Below are 25,986 nucleotides of genomic sequence, written 5' to 3' on the forward strand. Positions count from 1 at the left end.
TAGAGTTAGACATCATTTCTTATTAAGCTTTGGTTATAGTTTTAGTATTCGAGAAGTTTCTCCGAATTATTTGGCTATAATATCAAATTATTTTATCATTATGTTTGGTTCTCGAAAAGAATTTTTTCTTGTGTATTCTATTGTATTTAAAGCCTTTACTTAGCTTTCTGTAAATTACTTCATTATTTATTTAAAATTAGTAGTTATTCTGGTATTCTTATCTTATCGAAATATTGGTCTCCAATAAGGATTTCTTTTAATGATAATGATTGAATGTCCGGTAGTGACGCTGTCAAACAATCTCAAATAATCTATGATATTGTAAGTGAAATTGTCTGTACAAATAGAATCAGTTTAATTGAATATAGAAAAATATGATTGAAAATGCAATCTTCTTCACTTTGTTATTTCTTTTCGTATTTTTGTGGTATCGGTAAGTATTTTTTTCTTTTTCTAAAGTTATAAATGTAGAATAGACAGGGAAATATAAATATAATAATAGAACTACCGTATATTAAAATATTTATGAATATTATAATCAAATAATTCGTTTTAATATACCGTTAAAAGCAGCATTCTAATTATATAATTTAAATAAAACTGACAATTTCAAAATTATAAATTTAAAATTCGCAAATTTGACTAAAATTACAGTAAAACTTCGCTAAGTCGAACCGCGTTAACTTGAAGCATTCTACAGGCACAGTATCAGGGACGGATCTAGGATTTTCGGGCCCTAGGGCTTATCGAAGTTCAATGGGACCTCATTTTTTGTTAAATTAAGAATCTTTAAATTGGGGTTTAAAATTCAGTTTAATAACATCAAAATCAGAGTTGAAATATATTTATTTATGAAATGTGTTGAATGACAAACTTTATATCTTATATATATATGTATATATAAAACATAAGAAGTAAAGAACTATCATTAACAAAAACGTATCAACAAACAAAATTTTTAATAAAATAAATATACCATTACGCCATTTACACATAGCATTAACTATTTTTTACTACACGATAAGTGATCTTTCCTAATGAAAAAGAATTTAGCGGCCGGATGGCTGAGCGGTCAAGGTTCGCAGCCTACCGCCTTGGGGGACCCGGGATCGAATCCAGACGGGTCGAAAAATCCTCAGGAATTTTTCGGGGGGTGGTGCATCCGGATACGTCGGTTCCCGTCCCTCACCACCCGGCCGCCCCATTGTGGGCCTGGCCGAACCCATAATGGGCTTGCTATAAGAGGCCCTCTTAGTGCCCACTGGGCGGAAAGAGTTACAAAAAAAAAAAAAAAAAAAAAAAAAATGAAAAAGAATTAAAAATTTATGGTAATAATTCAATTTCAATTTTTGTGAGCCTTGACACTTGGTGGGCAGGACTTAAGTTTTATTAGTCCCTATGTAAATTCGTCTCTACACAGCATATAAGGTTTTTCATATAACACGATCTCTTTAAGTCGAAATTATCAGTACTTTAACGCGAATTTATTTTTCCGTGTACCCTCTATCCTTTTATACGTGTGTGATCTTCATTTACTCTAATGTTTCGTGTGAATAGAGACTATTAAGATAAAGAAAGACTATGTCTCCATGCTGAACACAACATCACGCCATTACAACCTCGCCTTGATATCTTTTTACTGATACAGTATATTACTGGAATTTAGACTAGGAGAGAAGGAAACTTGACAACTCATTCAAACGCACAATAAACTGTATTCAACTTAGTAATCATTTTGTGAACAGATTCTTGAGAAACGGTTTGATAACGGGCCATTTAGGGCATCAAAAAACTTTAAGAGAATGAGTATTAACTCAAACTCGTTAACTCAAAGTAGTTTTATTCTTTAAATTTCGACTTGAGATTTTACGGTATTCTAAATTTAAAAAGTAATAGAGAATAATTGTAAAAATGATTTTAATTTTAATTCAACTCGGTTAAAAAATTATTTTGATCTACATTTGTCTTATGTAAGAATACTCAAAGTGCAAATTCTCTAACAAAAAAATAAAAATATCAAATGTTTTATCTCGGAAGGTTTAAAGTTTTTCAAGATTGTTTAGATACAAAAAACGATAAAGGAATATTAAACTTAATTGTTGGATTTAAGGAATCTATTATACAGTTTATCTGGAAACATTAAATATGATCGAGAGCATTCGTAAATTTCAAAGTCTCAATCCGAAAAGGTAATGACTCTTGTCAAACAATTAACATATCAAATCGTCTGATTTAATATAATTCTGCCATATCTATTGTAACAGTATCTCCATAGCAAAGCAAAAAATACGTTATTTTATTATAATTGCATAAACGTACTCAAATATGTTATTTATACATTATTACTTTTTATGAAAATTAACTTTTCGTAAATAAAATAAGTTACGAAAAGTTTTCCAATCCCCTATACTGGACCACTACTATATTTCTTTATCCACTCTCTAAGAGCGTCAACTCTAAGAGTTTAGAACTCGCTCGGCACCCCCACAATAATTTATTATAAACTAGCAGTACCTGCCACGCGTTGCTGTGGCTCAAAATGTATCTATTATAAATGTATAACACTTCCCCAGCGAGGGGAATTTCGAAAAAATCCCTTCTTAGTGTACACTCTTTTGACGTGCCCTATTAAAACACAATCAAAAACGCAAAAAACTGCATTTAAAATAGTATAGGCTAATAGAAGCCCATTTCTTCACCGTAAGCCTTAATTTTGTTCCTCTCCCCCACGAGGGGAATTTCGACATCTATATTTTATAAAAACACGCGCATATTTGAATGCAACGTTGTGTCAAAATTTCAAAGAAATTGGTGAAGAACTTTCGGAGATTAGCTATTAGGAACAAACGAACATGTACATTTTTATTTATATAGATAGTAATAACTATAATAATAATAATATATTATAATATATAATAAATATTTTATAATAATAATAATATATTATCATTATTATATGTTTAAAAAAATTCTCAGTTTAAAAACATTATGCCAATCACTCAAGTTAAAATTGTATGTTGCGCTGTCTGTTTTGAGATGTTAATTAAAAAGAAATTTTATATTATAAATTATCATAAATGGAAAAAGCGGCTTAATTTTGAGAGTAGAGAAGTTTTCAACAAATATTGTAAATGTGAGTAACGAGAAAAATTTTCGTTAAGTAAGACCCACTCGAGATGATATATAGCTAGGTTGCCATACGTCCCGTATATATACGAGACTGTCACCGTATTTCACTACTCAGTCCTGTATTACTCTTTATCCCGTTTTCTCAGCCAAGTTCCTGAATGGAAGAAATAGAACGTACTATTGCATATTTACAAGTAAGAAACATCGATATTGGCAACACTGTGATTCTTTTTTTTTCTTTTTTTTTGTAACTCTTTCCACCCTGTGGGCACTAAGAGGGCCTGTTATAGCAAGCCGATTATGGGTTCGGCCAGGCCCACAATGGGGCGGCCGGGTGGTGAGGGACGGGCACAGACATATCCGGACGGACCACCCCCCGAAAAATTCCTGAGGATTTTTCGACCCTGTCCGGATTCGATCCCGGGTCCCTCAGGGCAGCAGGGTGCTAACCTTGACCACTCGGCCATCCAGCCGCCACACTGACGTTCTATTCAATCAGTTTGTATATCTAAAAAATTATTTAGAGAAAAATAATACCAACGAAAACTGCGAAGCAACTATGATATTGAGTATGGAAGTGAAATGGTTGAAGTTTTTGCAGATACAAAGCATTGATCAGAACTTCTGATTAGACTTCTGATTCAGAAGTCATGTCTAATAAACTATGTCAGTACCAGGGCGAATTCTCTGGGCTTGCTTAGCATGCGCCGCATGCTTAAGAGAAAATTTTGACTGTCAATATACTTTTTATATGAGAACAAATATGCCAATAATAATATATCCTGACGTGTAAACTCTTTTATCATTTGTGTTTGTTTTTACATTGGCAGCTAGCTGCTTTTTTTTTTTTTTAACTCTTTCCGCCCTGTGGGCACTAAGAGGGCTTCTTTTAGTAGGCCCATTATGGGTTCGGCCAGGCCCACAATGGGGCGACCGGGTGGTGAGGGACGGGGCCCGACATATCCGAACGGACCACCCCCCGAAAAATTCCTGGAGATTATTCGACCCGTTCGGATTCGATCCCGGGCCCCCAGAGCGGTAGGCTGCCACCTTTACCGCTCGGCCATCCGGCCGTCTGGCAGCTAGCTGCTAGCAAGGACGACGCCAGCCAATGGGTAAGGGGGGGCAAGATGATGTAAATTGATAGAGGATATAAATTGTATGTAGGTAAAATAAAAACGATTCATAAAGTTTTAATCATTCACTATGTACCGGAAAAGAAATATCTCAAATAAAACATTTTCTTTAACTTACAAGAAGCCTAAGAAGATTATTTTAATTAAAACTTAGCATTTAAATAACTTTTTCGAATTTCTAGGGGAGGGCAACTGCCCCTCTGCCCCTCCCTCTGGTGACGCCCTTGGCTGCTAGCCGTTTTAAGTCAGTGCGATGCTTGCGGGAACTCGATCGCTTGCTCGTGTGGAGATTTGCACAGCAAACAAGTGCGCACACATGACGTCATTCGAAGCATTTAACACGGCATATTGTATCGAAATCTTGCGGTACTCAGTCAGCATACATGTATTTTGTACAGAGCGAATCTTCATAGGGACTAATAGGGCTTAAGCCCTGTCAAAGGTCAACAAAAATTAGATTATTATCATAAATTTTTAATACTTTTTCATTATATTTATAATGTAGAAATAATGGGCTTTATAATAGTCCACACTTTTTTATTCACACCAAATAACGTTTCTGCCTATTGTTTAGTGCTAGAGATAGGCCTATTATTCTTACTATAACTTTCAGCATGCCCAAAAATTTTGGTCAGGATTCGCCCCTGCTGAATACGTGTTTGCCATTCCATCCAGCAATGCAAATATGGAGAGAATATTTTCCCTGATGTCAACTCAATGGCCGGACGAAAGAAATAGGTTGTCAGTGAAGACAATTGAAGCAATTTTGATTTATCATTATAATTTTAAAATGACTTGCACCCAATTTTATAAATATGTGAAAGAAGCAAATGATATAATTAAGAAAGTAAAATCAACTTTAAAAATATGATTGGGCTTTTTTTTTTTTTTTTTTTTTTTAACTCTTTCCGCCCTGTGGGCACTAAGAGGGCCTCTTTTAGTAGGCCCATTATGGGTTCGGCCAGGCCCACAATGGGGCGACCGGGTGGTGAGGGACGGGGCCCGACATATCCGAACGGACCACCCCCCGAAAAATTCCTGGGGATTATTCGACCCGTTCGGATTCGATCCCGGGTCCCCCAGAGCGGTAGGCTGCCACCTTTACCGCTCGGCCATCCGGCCGTCAGTATGATTGGGCTAAAAAGGATTAGCCTTGCATCATTTTTATTATTCTACGTATTCATTTTATTAAATTGCTTAAATTTTATAGATTTTTTATCAGAGTAAAATAAACCATTACCTACTCACATTTTTCATGTTTTAGCACTTAAATAAATGTCTTGTATCAATGCTTGGCAATTATGGCAACCCTATATATAGCCCTACCTCACTGAATTCAGAACTCTAAAATTTAATAGCATTAATGCCTCTTATATACAAGATACCATACCAAGTCTCGTTTCTTAATCATTACTCATCCTGAGATATTAAACGAAATAGATGTCACGCGCTCACAGTGTTCAGTAGTTTTATCCACCGGCTCAATGGTAGGTATTTCAATGTTTTGTTCACGTTGATTTGTTATTGCAACTAATTTTATGATTATGGAAAGAGACGATTTCTTGTTATTGTAAGTAAACTAATTATGGGGAGAGAAGATTTCTTGTTCACTCGAGAATTACTTATGTTATAAGAACCACATATTAATATTGTTTTATGCGATCAATATTTTTCAATTAAAAATAAAAATATTTATGCTTCATTAATTAAAATCTTTATTTTATGGAAGACCTCAATAACGAAATCTAATTAATTAATATTTATTGCAGAAAGCGTAAGAATGACATGACATTTTTTGAAAGATTGAACATACCGGGACCGAAACCACATTTCATAACAGGAAATCTTTCCGAATATAGTGAAAAGGTGAGATATGAAAAATGCGAATAATTAAGTAATTATCTAGAAAATTAAAAATACATTCTATGTAAATTACTTGAAATTGTAAGGTAAGTGTACCAAATATGGACATGGCCACAAGCCAGTTTCTTCGTTTTTGACCGAGGTATTCACTAGATTATAGCACCGATCAATGCGCATTTACAAGAAAAGTTTCCGTAATGACAACGATCAACCACGAAATTGCAGACACAAAAACGTTTTTGACAGGTTTACTATAAAGTTACAAGTTTCTTTCGCTGTTTATTCTATCAATGCTGCAGGTAATCACATTCGGTTTTTTGGGCGTTCCTCTTGCTTAATAGTAGTTTTAAACCACATGATACTTTAGAAAAATTCGTTATATCTATGACTTATTTACTCTTTCATTATTTGGGTTCTTAATATGACCATTAAGTGTCTAAATTACTAAAAACTTTTCAGTTTTAATAACATGATATAATTTTGTAAGTTTGTATCTCATACAGTAAAACAATTACTATTTAACAATTTCACAATAACAACCGATAAAAAAAAATTCTTACTCTTCTTTACAAACCTGTATTTCTAAATTACTGATAAACACGACACAATATGGTCGTCTCTATCATGATAGTGGAAGTACGATGTTTCTAATATGGTCACTTGCAGACATTTTAAAAATAATTTTTTAAACCACTAGACTTCTATGGTCTTTTCAAGTTTTATTATTATTATTATAAACTCTGCTAAGTGCAGTTTATCCTGTAAATTTATAGGAATCTGCGAGATAAATAAGTTCATCAAAATAATGAAAATTCCTTAACGTGTCCGTGTTTGTTGTACTTACCTTGAGTTTCTCGCAGAATTGTAAACGTTGCTCTTTAATTTTTTCTTTGTTTAATTACAGTGTAATATGCATTTAAAATTGTATCTCGATTTTCAAAAAGTTATAGCTTACATCGTACACCTAATAACTATCCGGTGTCTTACATTGAATGCAGGACACCGGATAGTTATTATGAATTAAGATTGATATTATGAATAACATAGCAATTAAAGATTGGCCTGCTATCAATCTTTTCACACATCTCTGACTAGCAATCGCTTTAAACATTGAGTCCTGTGTTCCTTTTATGCCCGCGATTGAACGAGTTGTTTATTCTCGTGTTGTCACAGGACTACCGGATGGATTTTACGAAAGATGGCAATAGCTCAGGTCACCGGACATCACACATTAATTTTTCGCGAATAACAGATTACTATGTACTTATATAAACTAGCATAGATTTTATTTCGTAGCTTCAGAATTATGTTGAGATGAATGTTTTGGGAAGGAAGTGAATAATACAATTTCCAATAGAATCGTGAATTTATTTCGAAATACGCAAGGACAGAACATTCTAAAAATCGCATATAACAATGTTATATATTTGGTATTATTAAAATGTTTGGTAGAAAAAGCAAAATCCTTTTTGAGATAAAACGACACTTCCTGTTATATAGATTGTCGGTTAAAGTTATCAAAGAAATAAATCCGAGTTCGTTACTAAATTTATACAACAAATGTTTGATGTTGCTAAATATATGATTGTCTTTTGAATGAAATTACTAAGAAAGTAGAATTAATTTACAATGAAAATTTAATAAAATACTTTCGACATATCAGATGAATTTTAGTTGTAAAAAGAGAAACTTTCTAACATATTGGAAGATAAAACATTCTGAAATCCGGAGTGAAATTTTTCTTTAGCACGCTAATATCATTTATGTTTGTACTGGATCGCCTTTTGTTCTCGTTGTAATTGTTATGAGTAAGAATAAAATTGCTTGAAAGAACGATACAGGAACACAATTATTAACAAAGATAAACACTTTTATTGGTTTCTGAAGATATGCATTTTATACAACAGATCTCTTTTAAATTTTACAACAATCTCGAAGACTGAAATTTCATATACGTTGCAGATAATAGTGAAAACTGGATTCCAATGTATGATAAATATAAGTATTTTATAAAAGAGGGTTATGGTAAAATTCTGTTAAAACATTAAACAATCTAGCAATAAGTTGCGTAACCTTTCCGGCTTATGTGGGATTTTATTTTAAAAATAGCAATTGTATTTTTAATCAAAATAATTTACTAATTTGTATGTGGCGCTATATATTATAAGATGTTGTTAACTAAAATAAATATTTCCAGACGTCTTATACAAATTGTGCGGGAAAAACTTTTATTAGTCCACATACAAATTGTACTCTGATACTATCAATACTTTATTCCTATCTTGTCTAAATTATAGTTAAACCGGTAAATTTTGGAGCCTGTACATGCCATTTCTGTCATCAAGATTGCTGTAAAATGTAAAAGAAGACCTATGAGGGACATGTCCGAAATGCATATTGTCAAAAACCAATAAAAGTCTGTTTATTCATCTTAATTGTGTTCCTATGTAATTCGTTCTCTCGAGCAATTTTATACTTACTCATTATAATTTATATTTGTTTGGTACTAGTAGGGATTTGCAAAATGCCAATTGGAATGGACAGAGAAATATGGAAATATTGTAGGGTAAGATATACTTTTTACTTATTTTTTAATATTAAACATAAATTAAATCTTCTATTTAATTCTTAATAAGGAAATATTTATTTGATCATGTACACTTTTAAAAGTTAGAATACATTAAAACAATTTGTAAAAGTTAAAAATATCCATAAGCTGGTGAAAATAAACTTAAGATATTAATTCTAGAAATGAAATTAATTATATTTTTATGATTATTTATAAATTTACATTACAGTATTTAACATTAATATTGACGTAGCTTTGAAGATATTGTTTTAAACAGTCTACACAATTGTATCGTGTTATCTTGGAACCATCATATTTTCCTGATGTATGATAGGAAATATGAAATTGAAAATCTCTGGTACACTGTTAGAAAAACACTATGAGAATGTCAGTAAATTTTTAAGTCGGTAACCGCAGTTCAGAACTACAGTACAATCAAACTGCCGTAAAGTACAGTATATTTACACGAGAATCTAGCAGATGCACTGCAGTCATAAATGTAATGTTTGGTCAGGAAACATTTTATAATTTGATACGATTACAAAATTAATGAAAAATTTCCTTATTACTCATTTTATATGACAAGTAATCAATAATACCTGTTAGGGTATTATTTACAAATAATTTTTTAAAGGGATATATTTTCTTCTAATCACGTCAGATTGGGTGCTTGTTTTCAAAGAAGTATCTGTATTTTTTGTCATTGCATTAATTATCATGTAATATTTTTCGCCTGTAAAATAATAATATTTTGAGATTCGTATCTATTCACTGAAAGTTAATATTATAGTCTAAGATTATTTCAATCATTTATTGGGTTGCAGTTAGAAAAATTTCTACACCTGTCAATTCTCACTGTCTTTTAACTCTAGAACGGTGTTCAATAGATGAAAGACATAAGCAGATAGGGAAACCCTAGGTGCAAGAGGCGCGGATTAACTATACACGAATATTTGATAACTCATGTTATTTCAATTGAAAACTTTTACCCTGAAAGGTATTAGATGGGTGACCGGCACATATCTATTGTTAATGCCGCAAAGTAATAGAGGATACTTGGGAGAAGTGGAACACTGCTGTTTGAAAACAATTGTAGAGTTATTTTAATGCTTGACAACATTTATTCTTGTTTACAGTTGTGTTTTTTATTTCGGCGAAAATTTGTCAGTTTCGTAGTTCCGATTTATAGATTTAAAAAGCATTGTATTTTTGACATACTAAGTAGCTTTCTGGTCAAAAGTTCCAGCCGAACAACTTCTCGCTAAGAATTTAAAACGTAGATAAGTTAGTTTACATTTATTTATTAGTATTTTAAGGTTTTATTAGCAGTTTCAAATCGGTACACACGTATTAGTTTGTTAGGCTTGCTACTGTTGTGAAATTTCATTAGAGGGGATAAGAACCAGTAATCAGTAGATGCAGAAAGCTTGCCTATAAATAATGAAGTGGAAGAATACTAATAGAGTAATGATACCGAAGAAAAATACATTTTAAAATTAACGTCAATTACGGTCATGACTGAATAATCACATTTACAACAGTAATTTTAAAGGCTCAAGTTATTTAATGGCCAAACAATCAACTGAATTAGCAATTATTACAGCTTCTTGTTATTTTATAGGCTTTCGTTTGGCGTATAATTTCCAGTCATATGCCGATATTTATAATAGTATAATCTTAGCAACAATCCTGTCTGATTAATACGAGTCGTTTTACCCAAATCCCAATGGATAACTGCTCACAGAAGAGCATTTTTCCGCTCTTGTCCTTCAGATTAATACAATTCTTGATGAACAGGTGCTACAGAGCAAGTCTTGATCCGAACTTGATTATCTGTAACTGGCATTAATTTGTCATTACCGATATTTCAATTGGCTGACAAAAAAGTAGAAAACAATTTGTTAATCTGTTTGTAATTTTCTCTTTAATTTCTTTCTCGTAAAATATTCGTAATAATATACTGTAACCCATCTGTTTTTAATTAGAAACGATAAAATCTTTATACTACAGATATTACTTGGGAGCTAAACCGATATTATTAGTATCAGATTCGGATTTCTGGAAATTAGTGCAGATTAAAGATTTCGAAAACTTCGTGGATCGTGAGGTAAGTAAACTAGTTTTAAACATGTATAAATTTGTTGTCTTAAACTAAACGGTAATGTAAACGTAAAACTAAGTAGTTTTATGTTACAATATGTTTATTGCCATGTTCGAATGTTTGCCATCACTAAACTACATGAGAGATTCGTATGAATTTGTAAAACGAACCGATCAAGCGAGCGAACGACTTAAAAAGCGAACGTTACTATACTGGAATTAGTACCCTCTGTCTATCCGAATTCTCATTTTATTAAAATAAAACTTAAGACATATGTGTCATACGGAGAAAATGTTATTATTGTCGTCATCTGAGAATTTTGTTTTTGACCCACGTATCAAAATTCATCGAATTCCGTCTATTTGTTCCCGAGATATCAATTTTTATCGATTTTTAATTTCAGTTAAAAATCCTTTTCTTCCTTCTGTCAATAAAGTTACGTTTCGCAAAATGTCCGCTTGTCAATATGTTCGTCATTTTAAATTTATTTTTTTTTATTTTTTATTTTTTTGACAAAATTTAAACTTTTAAATAACACAAAATTCAAATTATTTAAATTATATTAGTCTGTATTAATATAATGTTCGAACTATAGATTAGAGATAGAAGAATTCCAGTTTCGCTTCTGCAACTGGAACTGGTTTCAACTGATTGAAGTGTGAAACTATTTCGACGGAACGGTTTCTCGGAACTGCTTAATCTGTTGGGATAGTCATTTTCTTAATACCGACCGTCTACTTTTGTATCTCTGTTGGTAGTAAAATTTTCTAACCGCCCATCGTTCCGCAGTAAATTAATCTAGCGCAACTGCAGTACCCTTAAAATAGGAGATAAAACATAATAAATCTCATCAAGATTTCCCTTTATTCAGGCACCCTATTAACAACGATAATATATCCTTTCCGAAGCCAAATTTCAGCGTGTAACAATCTTGTTAATTGTAGTGCTACTAGTAATTTTTAGTGGAGCATTAGTGAAACAATGTAGTTAAATTTATTATTTTATTTATTCTTTGCATATGTTTATAATACACAGAAATATTTTTTTGCAGTGCGCCAAATGTTTTTTTTACGACAAACTGGATAAAAGTAGCTTAATTTGGTCAAATTAGCCAAATCTGGTACGTAGCCCCACAATGAAACGAACTCAACTCGAATGAAGTCCTCGAAGCATCATCTTCCAGGACATCATTCGAGTTGAATTCGTTTCATTGTGGGGCAACGTTGCCCGATTTGGCTTGTTACACCCAGTGCCGTAACTAAGGCGGTGCCAGTGGTGCCCAGGCACAGGGCGTAGACCCTGGGGGCGCAGAAATGACCTGGACCAAGTTTTGGGTCATAGTTTTGGGGCGTAGTTACAGATGCTCACACCGGGCGCATAAAAGGCTAGTTACGGCGCTGGTTTCACCCCACCCTTGTCATGCTCAGAGTGCAGTACAATTTACTCTGTCAGTGAGTCATACCGATACAGCATATCAGTGATATGCTGTATCGGTGATCACTGATTCCCCAATATGCTGTATCTGTGAGTCATAGATATGACTCACTGATACAGCATCTTGATAGTTCTTATCTAGAACTATCCCCCTCTATCTCTGAATGCTTCGAAATTAGAAGATACCACTGCATCTTTATCTTTTATTGGATACATATTAGAAGTTTGAAAAAATTCGATGAGATTGATTTCATTATTCCAGTTTTATTAAATCGTGGATCATTTATTTACCGAACTGTCTGTTAATGATAAAACAACTATTGTAAAGGGCTGTCCATGCTGGTAGGGAAGAAAGGGATTACGATATGCCGGACAAGGAGATGGAAGATTTTTGAGTGACCAGCGAAACCTGGCAGGCACGTAGGGTATGGCTTATGGAAGATATGAGACATTAATATTGCGGTTCCCAGAAAAAACAAAACTAATTAGTTTTTAAGTAAAAATATATTAAATAAAAAATATTATTTCAAAGTACAATGTAAAGCCGGATGCACACATGCGGCGCGGCAAGGAAAAGCGGCAGAATGACGTCACTTTTTCTCGCCGCAGAAGTCGATTTTGTGCCGCTTTTCTCGTGCCGCAAAAGTTGGTCGAATTCTATCTTTGGCGGAGGTCGCCGCCAAGACGCGTTTCTATCAGCCAATAACAATTCGTCTGGCAGTCACGTGAGAAAATACAATCACGTGGTGTTTTAATGGCGGAAAGTTCGACGTGGTTAACCGATATAACTAACATCAGAATAAAGAGGCAAGAATAATAAATTTAATACAAATTGTACACAAATACAGTAATCATATATTATTTAATTCAAAGAACAAAACAACCGAATCTTACTCGAAATAGTATTCTTTATCGAGAGATCTTAATCGAAGAATAAGCCTATTTTTACATCAGTTCTTTATCGATCCAACAAAATATCTCGGCAAGATTCTTGCCAATATGATATCTCTAATCCAAAATCTTCATTCAAATCTTCGACGAAATTTTCTAGCTAAATAAAACAAGCCGTACAAAACAAAATTTGTAAACACGTGGATAGCGACAGTGTCAGCATCGTTCGCCATCTTGAATACTGAACGCATGCGCCGAAATGTAAACGGATTGCTGCTTGTGTGGTTGTGCTGCCGCGCGGCGAAGACGCGTTTGCGACATCGCTTTTCCTTGCCGCGCCGCATGTGTGCATCCTTCTTAAAGTAGTAAATATTTTAAAATATACCAAAGAATTTCTAAGCGTTACAACAAAAAGCTTATCCAACTGTAATGTATTCCTTACGCAGTATTTTATAATAACACTTTGATTTTTGTTATTATTCTATATAAAACAACTAAACCGACATACGATAGCTATAAGTTGAAAATATTCTATTATTTTAAACCGAACAAAATAATCGTAAGTATTGGTAACATTTAATTTTATTTACTGTTATAAATTTTTTACGTTTAAACATTTTCCATCGATTGCTTTCAAGGAAACAGTAGATTAAAAATGAATATCTTTTAAATAATTGTTTGATGCTAATGACAACATACTGTACTGTTTATTTCAGCTGTTCATTTCGGATGGCGGAATCCCTCACAAATACGGTAGAGAAACCTTAAGTTCTAAAAAAGGAATGCAATGGAAAAATGCTCGAAGTATTTTGTCACCCGGTTTCAGCACAAATAAACTAAAACAGGTATATCAATTTTTATTACTGTTTATTGAAAAAAAACATTGTTATACAACTATTTTTATAGACAAAATTGTTTTGTAATTACATCGATATGTAAAATACTCTTTTAGCTACTAACCAGTAGATTTCTGTAAATTCTTTTGGTCTTCCTTGCGGATGACCACGGAAGAATATAAACGCTTCGTGCATGCACGGCAATTTCCCTCCTATTTAGCACCTTATCACGTTTGTCAGTTCGTTGCGTAAATTATGGGAAGTCATTTTATTTCAATAACAAGAAATAATAGAAAAATTGATATGTTGTAAAACTTTTAATTTATCACTTTTCCTGCAAAGGTTTCTGCAGACAGACATGTTTTTACGTGGATCAGTAGGGAGCCGCGGACCTCTATTTGAAAATCATCTGTCTGTACGAATTAGTTTTCTTATTTTCTGCAAAGCGGGAAACGTTTTTACAGATCTCAGAAGTCAGGTCAATACTTGTCTCTTGAGAAAAAAAAGTAAATTTTAAAACTTAAATTTTATGTAATACGAAAGTTTTCAAAAATAATTCGAGATGACAGATTGATCTGATGCGATACAACTTTGAATCGAAAAATGACCACAAACGTGATAAGGCGCTAGATAGGAGGGAAATTGTCGTGCATGCACCAAGCATTTATATTCTTTCGTGGTCATTCTTCGATTCAAAGTTTAATCCCTTATCGTTTCACGAACGAGCAAAATATGCAACAAATATTTTGTATTTTTGCGTACTATATGTGACAACTTTTTAAGAATTAGAACAGTATACTTTTTTAATACTTTACTGATAGACAATATTATGAGTAACGTTCGTAAAATATATTGGAGTTGGATGTAAACGATTGAAACGACAACAAGTTTCGATATATCGTATTCCTTCGATTAAATCCTGGACTTTGAATAAATCTCGTGACGAAGTTAAAAAGTAAAATAAAAGTTAATGGTAAACCCCCAATTTCAAAAACTCCGAGGGTTTATTTGAAATCGGGGTTTTTCTTGAAGTAGTGCACTATATAGGATAATGTAGTTTCGAGTAACAAGCACAAAATTTAATTAAACTAAAGTTTTTCGCTTCGCAAAGGTTTCAAAAAGGGAAAACTAGATACAAGCATTTGTCTCTGACACTACTTGGCAGCAATTCTTGATATCATTTCATTCCGAATATTTTGTTAATGTAATTTTTAGAACTTAAATGTGTTGATACTTGGCATTAACTAATCTGACTGATTAGTGAATCAGTTAATTGATCAACAGTTTGGACAACAATAGATTTCGTCCATGTTTTGCGATTCCATTATGAGTCCAACTAGTTCCAATTTCAATTCGGTGATATAGCTCTTTTCACGATGATTTCTTGGCGAAAAAAATCTATTCCAAATCATGTCCCATTTCTGAGCTTCAATAAAAAAAATCTCAAATTAATTTACACCAAACAATAATTTGTTTGATGAAAATGCTGATAATATAAAATCAATGTTCTTTAGAATAATATAATTATTTTTTATGTTTAATTTGATGATTACTTCTTTTTAAATTTATTACGTAATGAATTGCAGACAGTTCCTTTGGTGGAAGATGCGATTAAAGTATTTTTAGACATCATCTGGAAGAAAGCCAACAACAAAGAAGAATTTAATATATTCCCCATGTATCACACTTTAACGATGGATATAATCGGAAGAACTGCTTTTGGCGTTAGAACTAATATTCAAAAAAATCCTGAAGATATATTCGTCAAAAATGTGAAATATATTTCGTCAGATACCGTTTCCTCAAAAACTGTTTGGCTAATACGTAAGTACGATTATTTTTACAAATACTCGTATGGAAGAGCGTTGATTATCCGAAATAATCAACGATCTGCAGTACGAAAAAATTCGGTTATGTGATAAACGAAGTTGAACAATCTCAGATAACCGATTTTTTTCAGATAATTTATTTTGAGACAATCGAACTCTATTGTACAGGCAACTCCCACTTAATAATTTCTCTGGTAGAATGAATGTCTATTGGTTTTTATTATCTAAAGTTATGCACAGTACGTTTCTCTCAATACAGTGAAATGTCGGTATAACGAACGCCAACAAATATCATTATAACGAAAATTTCAGTTCAACCTGATAAAAATCTGTTTGCTACGAAAGAATAGATTTATTAGAAGGAAATCTATAAAAGAACAAATCATTCGTTATTAGTAAATGAAGAATATTATGTCACACAACCTGGCAACATTAATTTTAATCCTTAGTCATGGTTACTTCCTTTAACTTTATGAGAAAAATTAGAGATAAATAAAAAACGAATGCAGTTTTCTATGGAAGAGAGTAATAACATATTAGATGACGTGCAAAAAGAAATTAAGCAAAAAGATTTGCTTGACGGCCTACTGGAATGCTGTGTCATAGTACCGGATTTTATCGAAAAAACTTTCTTGAAAGAAACAACACACACAAAAATTAGACTTCAAGCCGGTATTTACTAGAAAATAATGGCTTTAAGCAAAAATTACAATTAAAGGACACGATTCCAACTAATGGGTACTACTAAATCGTCATTGTAGTCGTTTGCTAGTGATATTTTTTGATAATTTTTTTATTACAGATTAATTTTTATTCTAATTTAATATAACAAACTTCTGAAACTGTGAAATTTCGTTCTATATAAATACTAATAGACAAATTGCGTTTAAAACTTTCTTACTTTTAAATGTAAGCGAATTGTTATTGAGCTCCAATTGTCCGTTCTTCTGTCGTTCCTTAATCTCAAAAAAGGAATTAGTTAGATAAAAGCTGAAACCAGAATGGAAAGATTAGGGAGAGAAAGCTTTGATTAACTATATACGCATTTACGATGCAAACTGAAAGTCACGTTATTTCAAGTCAAAAATTTCACCAGAAAGGGGTTAGATGACCGATACGACTCTACTGTTGAAGGAAAAATATGATGTACAGGGGAAGCCACTACTAATTTGAAGTGGAGAGCATATTAAAAATGAAAATATAATTAAAAATTGCAGCCCGGCATTATGACGATGTCAAAATAAGTAATTGCTCGTTATCAATAAATTTATTTTATCCCTTCATTTTTAACGGTATTTCAATATAACGAAAATATTTCGATGGTCCCCTCAATTTCGTTATACCAACATTTCACTGTATAACACTTTTCGCCTGATGTTTATGTAAGAGAATTTATATTTGCATTTCAAACAATTCAATATAACAACAAACAAAGCAATCTTTGGGAAAAGTTTCAAGTTACGTCCTTAATGCAATTTGTTAGACGATCAGAATCACGTGTCGACGTTATGAAAAGTACCCACAGTGTGAAAAAATGGAATATCCCTCTGGAATATAACTGGCACTAGAAGAGGTATCGTAGTGTCATATAATACAAACATCTCCTATGGCAGAAAACTAAACTGTTTATATGGATGCTTTTTCTAGCCGCGCCGGCAACCGCAGTTGTTACTGTTCTATTTTGAAGAAGGTGACAATGTTTTTACGGTTGCACAGATTGTATATGACATCTAAAATATAAACCAATCGGGCTGGGGTAACGGCGTGATAGTCGATTGGAATGTGTTTTGATCTCATTTTACATGTGGCGGTAGGCTAAGTTCTTCAACTAATCAAAATGTATTTAAATAATCGGAAATGAATAGCCCACATCAAGATAGTATCTGAAACAAAACGAATATTTATATCTTCTAAATTAGGTAGATTTATTAGGTAGATTAGGTAGGAATATTAATTAGGCATATTTTTCTCACAGCAATATAAATTGCTGTGAGAAAAATCTACCTAATAATAGGAATTAAACTGATTTAGAAGATATGATTATTATACAGCACCCATACAAATTAAAAGTAAATAACTTTTTAAACCAGTAACTTACCCAATAGCGTAACCAGATATCACGTAAAAGCATGAGGATAAGATATATTCTAATACGGACGATAACAATAACACATTTTAATAAATGTTCGCTTTTAATATTGACTTAATGGATTATAACAAATATGTGTAAATTACTGTCAGTAGTTAACTCGACAATTAAATTATGTTTTCAATATTTATCATTTGTATTGACTTTTTCATTACGACGGCACTGGCGTAACTATGGGTACACTAGTTACGCCATTGCAGATACTGTCGATACCAAAATTTTCTCTTCAAGTCTTAATATTTGTTTTTTGAAGATAGTTTAAAATAGACATTCCATAAAGGGTGATATTGCTCAATCAGTTCGATGAAACAGACTTCCAAAGTAGTATTGCAATAGACCACTTTTCTACTCGTTGGCTGTGGTTGCCAACCAGGCTAGAAAAAGCGACTATGTTAACATTGATTAGAACGCTGTCACGTAACGTCAATATCAGTAGCCCATTAATCCTCCATTTACAGAAAAGTCAGTGTTTATGAACATTGACAGATCCTAATTCACTTTGTTAACAATGCAATAAATTTGTTGTGTTGTAATTTATTTTATTGTTTATTACCGTAAATTTTGTCTGAATTCTTTAGAAGAAATCTTTTTATCACTGCATGTTATTTGTTATATCGTATCGTAAGCATTGCGATTAGAATACGACATGAATACTGTAGCTTAAACGTTAGTGCCTAAAAAAACAATAAATTGTTCGTAACAACTATATTATCTGTTTGGTAATGAGAAGACGAACTATTAAACATTTTATATCCTAGTATGATTGTTTTAACTTATATATAACGAGCGTCATTCCGGATTGTCTTATCCACATTTCCTTGATTTTCAATATTCAATAAAATCTGTTAAGCTTGACAGCATTAATATTGGTTTATAAGCCAACACGTAGAATGCTAAAAGCCTGTTTTTCGACAGATAAAAACATCTTATAATGATAATTATTTACTGGTAATCTGGTAGCGCAGATAGTTTAAAAATGTTAAGAAATTGGTAAAATGTACTGTACCTGAGCTTTATGTAGACGTAGTATTGTTTTAATTAATACTTTGCGTTGTTACTATACGTTAATTATCTCTTTATTATAATACGAAAGAAGAAATAAGTAAGTTTAAACTTGTTAATTTTTCAGTTTGTTTTAAAGAATTAGAAGTGATTTTATCTATACTTCGAATAATCATAGATAAAATAAGAGGTTTCTTTGGTTTACCTTCGATGGAACTCTTATTTAAAAATTTAAATGATGTCATCCAAAGCAGAAAGATGAATAAGGTAAATGATGCAGTCTCATTTCTTTATTATTTTAAATTTTTTTAACAATGTAGTTATAACACTGTTCTGTCCAAAATCCTTCGGTGAAAGAAAATGTGAATTTTTAAAATGTATTTTAGTATGTTAAATATGAATCTGAAGTATAAAATCTTTTACCAGTGTTTTTAAAATTCTAACTTTTCCAGATGAACTTTGTTACTCTTGTTTGCACTGTAGTGAATACTTTTGGAAAAAGAAGTTAAAGTAACCTGTTATAGAAAGATAGAATTAGAAAATGTGACAATTTTTCAATAAAAGACAATCTGTTTTTGCAACGATATATTGCATTTGTTGGATGAACTTCAGCTACCACAGAATCCTGCGAGTGGTATTTCTACATTGACTCATGAACTTCCGCCTTAAAGGAGTTTTGCTACACAATAGCAACAAACATCCGTCTGTTCCGGTCGCTCATTCTGTTCATATGAAAGAAACATCCGATAACATGAAGGTGATACTGGACAACATAAAATACCAGGAGCATAAGTGGAATGTTTGTGCTGACCTGAAAGTTGTTGCGTTGCTAACAGGTTGTCGTCTACTGTTTAAGTGAGTGAGAGAGCCGGTCAAGAACCAGTCACTACTCAGTGGCGCAATCCTATGGATAAAAAAGGCAAATGTCTGGGGTCCCAACTAACTGAGCCTAAACGAATCTTTTATAAAAAAATTATTTCTCAAAAAAATTCTTTGAAGAAAAATGTGTGAAGTCAACTCTGTACCAGGCGGTCGGTAATTCAAATTTTCCTGGGCTCCATGAACTCACCACTGTCACTACTCTGCAAAAAAAGTGGCCTAATTGTGCAACAAACGTACAAGTTCAGAAGGATACTGCATCTTTTGCTCTGTTGGAGAAAACTAGAAATTCTGTTACCTCCTCTTGATGTCAAGTTCGGTTGATGAAAAACTGTGAAAGCTATGGATAGAGAGGGAGAATGCTTTGCTTATCTGAAGCAAAAGCTTCAGATAACCAAAGCATCTGAACTATGTGAAAGTAAAGGAGGAAAATTTGTTAGTCCCGAAGTGAGACAGCTCTAGAATGATCCTAGTTTTAAGGAATAACAACTCAGCGGAAAGGATAGCGTGGGAGGCATTCGAAAACGTGAGCAAAAATTTTTTGGAAAAAGTACGAGATAACAAGTATGAGGAAATAGTGAAGACGTTGATAGTTGAAGTTCATCCTACCAAACACTAAATTGCAATATGTTACTCAAGATGCACTTCCTGCATTTCCATTTATATTTTTTCCCGTCAGCTGTTGAACATGGAGAAAGCTTCCAACATGCTCTTTCTCAAATATATAAACGGTATAGCGGAAGACGGAACGAGAACATGTTAACGAATTGTTGCTGGACTCTACAACGAGAGACTTCAGAAAAATAACATAAACGGAAAAAAAACATGTTATTAAGTGTTTCAGTTCTTAAATCTATCCTAAATTATGAAAACGGAGTAATTAACATAAATTTATTTTATCCAATTAGCCAATTAGCAATGTGTGTAGCCAATAAATATATTTTGAACAGAAAAGATTTTACTTCAAAAACCTTATTTCTCTCAAAAATGGATGTTAGGTAATTAACGATGTCACTAGATTCAGATTCAGCATGATCAGTGAAAATGTTTCACGGAAGCGGATTTTTGTTTCTTGTTTTACAGAACAGTGTAATCTGAATAAAATAAATTATTTCTATATTATTAAGTCGAGTCATTTCTTGTTTATATTTAGGATTTTTAAAGATTAAAAACAAAATTCCATACGAAGAAATCAAATAGCCAGGTTCATAAAATGGCGCAGAATGCCAGTGTATTAAATCTCATATCGATTGTTCAGAATTATTATTCGTTAATTATTAAATATGTGAAGTTATAAAATGGATATAAAAACTATATTTTTTCAAATTTTTTTATTTATTTAAATTGTAAAATAGTCTAAATTCACTTAAGTTCGATCATAAATTTTGTATTTCATTTACCAAAGCGAATGCTTAATTTCTTAAAGTTTTTTTATTATAAAATGGATTAAAAAGAATACGTCACGTCATGTACATGTATAACAGATTCATATTTTGTGTAAATTTATATTACACACTTAATTATAAATACTTTATTTTAGAATTTTCGTCAAGATTTGCTTCAAATTATGCTCGACGCTAATATTTCTTCGGAAGAATTACAAAATATAACTGGAGAAAAGCTGACTGCCAGTCTAAACCCTGATAATATCTCAAAATCATCAACGGTTAAACAAACCTCAAGTAAGACAATATTCATTGATTCATTTTTGTTCGTCAGAAATGTCTAATTTTATGTTTGTGCATCGTTTGAAATAGATACGCGTCAATGAAATTACAGTTATAATTTCAGCAGGTTAAACAATTATAGAGGCGTATCTGTATGAATAGTGTAAATGCAGCTAACATGATCCACCTAAGGTCTCTCTGTACTGATTTAACTGCCAGCTTTTGAAGGGCAATAGCGTTAGACGTACTTCCATCCCCGTTGCCCCTATATGCTGAAAATGACCGCCACTCAATGAGAAAGTGGATGAGAGATCCAAACGATTAACAAGAGTTGAAAGTGCCTTTCAACTCTTGTTAATCGTTTTACTGCAGAGAGTGTAACTCCTGAATGTACAAATTGACAACGATCGTAATTTTGCCATTGTAATTATGCCTGAAGTTAAACGAAATCTTTGTTTCTTCATACCGTTTTATATCTGTTCGAGAAGCGTACGAAATTAATACTCCTCTGTCTAAATTTAATGTTAGAGAGAAAATAGTTTAAATTTTGTCACATGTCCGAATAGTACGTATAACTTGTCTGCTTCTTCTGAAGCTGTCCTTCGGAAGTACATAAAATGTGTTTATTCGAAAAAATTTTCGAATGATCAGCGAATGGTATCTAAAGCCAACAAAAAGATTATTAATTAATAAAATTCGTTATAAGATCCTTTCCGAGTTATATATTTCTACATTTAAATGACTATTTTTTGTGAAATTTGAAGACACCGGATTCGGTGTGGTGATTGAGATGGAGGATGATTATGCCAGGAGCTTCATGACTACGTATTAAAAATTGCATAATTTTTTAGTTTATGCATATCAATACTATGATACAATATTCTTCAGTCCCTCGTATATTAATAAAAAAAAAACAGTTTTGAAATAATGAATAAAGTTTTACTTTTCTTTGTTTGAAAATTTCTACAAGTAAATCGAAAAACATTTATGAACGTATTTGTATATTCATATATAAAGGTTTGGCACAGTTTAGCGTTGGAAAATTTATCTACTATCGTCCCATTTTTCGATCTTAATGAAATTTGATATTTTTAAAAATATCACACTCATTAATACAGAAATTCTATTTTATTTAGATTCGACGTCAAAGTTGCATTATTTGACTAATCCAGAAATCATGGCAAATTCCGCTGTCTTTATGGTAGCAGGGTAAGTACAATTTCTACCGATGAGATAGAATATACTACATAGATTGGCTGTGACTCTTAGTAGTAACGATAGGTACTGTACTATCAGAGTCGATAGATGTACTGGTCCTTACGTTGCCAATAGCTCTAATACTGCTATACTGGCGTACAGGGGCGAATCTAGGTTTTCCGGGGCCTAGGGCTTATTGAAGTCTAATGGGGCCCCATTTACAATAAAACAAATAATACTATCAATCATCATTATTATTATTATGTTATTAATATTAACTGCTTTTTTTACTATACGATAAATGCTCATTATTAAGGAAAAAGTGTTAAAAATTTATGATAATTCAATTTTTGTGTTTGTCCTTGACACTTAGGGCCCAGGGCTTAAGTCCTATTAGTTTCTATGTAGATCCGCTCCTGCTGGCGTAATAAATATTTCTGCCACTTCGAGCGCTTTACACAACAGAAATGGCACGCTCCTTGACTAAAAGGAAAATGGCGGATGTTTATTCATTTTTCTTTAAACATGGCATTGCGGTAGCCCCATTGTGTAGTATATTCTAGCTCATTGGTTTCTACTGTATTATTAAAAATATATTTTAGAAAATATTTCCAGAGAATAAGAAAATTTGTTTTTAAGATCTTTTTTACTTTATTATTGTAACAATAAAACAATTCGAGTCGCCATTTATTATGTTATGTACAGGGTGTCCCATAAATTTGTAAATAGTTTAAAAATTCATAAAAGTTGAAAGAACTGGTATATTTGAATGCAGTTTGCATAAAAGTTATTCTCACAAAGAGGATTTTTTGGGGTAGAGAAAAAGAAAATAGTTCAAATTTTTGTCGACAGAGGCCGCTGAACACAAGAAAATCACTGGAATTGTGCAAATCTGAGTCTTATAAAATGCAGGGTGTACGATTAACAGCTCATTTCTGAATTTTCCTGTTACTGGCGCTGACATACTGTTCTCATTATGATGTTGATTATTGGTGGATAAAGCACTATTTGTGAAGGTTTTTTTATCTCAGCCACGAATCGCAGGCTGAAATTTTACAAAGGTTTAGGACACAGATGAGAATGAAGAAAGGTTCAGGTTCAATCACTCCTGCCGGATTGGTTTCCTTAGTACGACATTTCAAAGAAACGGGAAGTTTGTGTTGCACCACGGGAAGTTTGTGTTGCACCCAAGCAGTGTTGCACCACGTTTATCAGAGGTTCGTATGTTCGATGTAGCTTCAATGGACCTGAACCTTCATTTTCTTCTGTGTCCTAAACCTTTGTAAAGTTTCAGCCGGTGGTTCGTAGCTGAGGCAAAAAAAACTTTACCAATAGTGCTTTATCCACCAATGTCAACATCATAATGAAAACAGTATGTCAGCGCCAGTAACAGGAAAATTCAGAAATGAGCTGTTAATGGTACACCCTGCATTTTATAAGACTCAGATTTGCACAATTCCAGTGATTTTCTTGCGTTCAGCGCCCTCTGTCTACAAAAATTTGAACTATTTTCTTTTTCTCTACCCAAAAATATCCCTCTTTGTGAGAATAACTTTTATGCAAACTGAATCCAAATATACCAATTCTTTTAACTTTTATGAATTTTTAAACTATTTATAAATTTATGGGACACCCTGTATTTATTATGTAACGGGTAGTACGAATTTACACAAAACCTTTGAAAAGTATTTTTAAAATATTCAATGACAATTATACTATTGATGCGCAGACAAGTTAAATTCAATTGAGTTCGTATGATAACTAAAGTCCGGATTTTTGGGTGCTGCACCCACTCGGTTTTTGAAAGGGGCAGAATGTAAAAAGACAAACTATATCGGTTTAGTGCAGTAGGTCCACTCATTGCTAAATTGTTTAGCACCCAAATGCACCTAAAACGCAAACCTGCTTTCAAAACGGTGACTAGCACCCAAGCTATATATTTTGCATCCAACTTCCCCCTTTTTTACATTTTCAAAGAATATGTTGACAATTATCTCTTTTTTGATGGGTTTTATTCATTTACTCGAGGGGAAAAAACAAATTCGTTAATCCGGACTACGTATGCTGAGGAAAAAATACGATAATTAGATTACTCTCTTCTCTTGTTGATATTAAAGGAGGTAAAGGGGAATTTTCTGAACTAAACAATTAAGCATTAGGGTTGTTCTAAAAATGTAAACAGATTCACTGAAAATCTGCAACACGTTTTTTTTTTCTGAGAAAAAAACAATCTAGAAAATCCTGACTTGTGAGCGCAACAGTTCCAATTTCCTTTGTTCGGTGTCGGCGACATTAGAAAATGACAAAATTGTTCGCATCTAAACTAAACATTTTAGCAAATAAGTTTAAAGATGAAGGCGTATGCACAGACGGAAAAGTTCATCGCTGTTCCATTTGCGATTATATGATTTCGGTTGATGTGAAACACTAAGAAACGAAAATCAGGCGACACACGCGTTCAGAAAAGCATAGAGAAGGCAAACAGAAAAGAAGGAATTTCGGGCAGACATTTATAGGAGCTTCGTTTCAAAGAGGAAAAGAGTCTCAAAAGGCTAATAATAATACGTTTTATGCAGATTTAACGACTGCTCTTCTGTAGGTAAATATATTCTTACATAAGGTAATCAATCCAGCCTTTAAATCATTTCTCCAGAAATATACGGGAAATCTTGTCCTCGACGATAGCACTCAGAAAAAACTACGTGAAACCAATTATTATGCCTTTGTGTCCTTAATTATAGCTTAAATTTATCTTTGTATACTAAGTACATTTATCAATTAACAGGACTTATTATACTGGAAAATTATGGATGCAGATATTTAGTCTTACTGATCAGAAATAATATTTTTTATTTAGTTCACCTGTCTTAGGTGATCGTCCTCCTCCAACTGAAGTTGCACTTGCAGAAGCTGGCATACTTACTGGTAAGCTCAAAGTTGGCAATTTTATGGCTTCCATTTTACATTTCTTTAAATACCATATTTCTGTTTTTAAGTTTATTATTTCTTCAACTGTATTCCCTATTCTCTGCATTTTATTGAATGATATAATAATTGAATGCAATAATTGAATGATATTTAATAATCTATAGCCGAATTTCTGGAAAATTGGAAAATGCAGAGAATAGGGAATACAGTTGAAGAAATAATAAACTTAAAAACAGAAATATGGTATTTAAAGAAATGTAAAATGGAAGCCATAAAATTGCCAACTTTGAGCTTACCAGTAAGTATGCCAGCTTCTGCAAGTGCAACTTCAGTTGGAGGAGGACGATCACCTAAGACAGGTGAACTAAATAAAAAA

General features: G+C 32.7%; 1 protein-coding gene across 1 annotated transcript in view; it reads left to right on the forward strand.

The window, feature by feature from the left end:
- Nucleotides 1-288: 288 nt before the first annotated feature.
- The window catches only part of LOC136989604 (cytochrome P450 3A4-like), a 30,898-nt gene continuing 5,200 nt past the window's right edge, over nt 289-25,986 (forward strand). Inside the window, exons 1-9 of the mRNA XM_067287823.1 lie at nt 289-433; nt 6,035-6,131; nt 8,642-8,694; nt 10,708-10,804; nt 13,840-13,968; nt 15,546-15,783; nt 19,067-19,206; nt 21,359-21,500; nt 22,622-22,694. Of these exons, the coding sequence (XP_067143924.1) occupies nt 375-433; nt 6,035-6,131; nt 8,642-8,694; nt 10,708-10,804; nt 13,840-13,968; nt 15,546-15,783; nt 19,067-19,206; nt 21,359-21,500; nt 22,622-22,694 (1,028 nt within the window). The 5' untranslated portion in view covers nt 289-374. The remainder of the gene's footprint in view (nt 434-6,034; nt 6,132-8,641; nt 8,695-10,707; nt 10,805-13,839; nt 13,969-15,545; nt 15,784-19,066; nt 19,207-21,358; nt 21,501-22,621; nt 22,695-25,986) is intronic.

Source organism: Centruroides vittatus, unplaced genomic scaffold, assembly GCF_030686945.1.
Source record: "Centruroides vittatus isolate TY-2023 unplaced genomic scaffold, ASM3068694v2 contig_13, whole genome shotgun sequence".
In the NCBI taxonomy this organism is placed as follows: Eukaryota; Metazoa; Arthropoda; class Arachnida; order Scorpiones; family Buthidae; genus Centruroides; species Centruroides vittatus.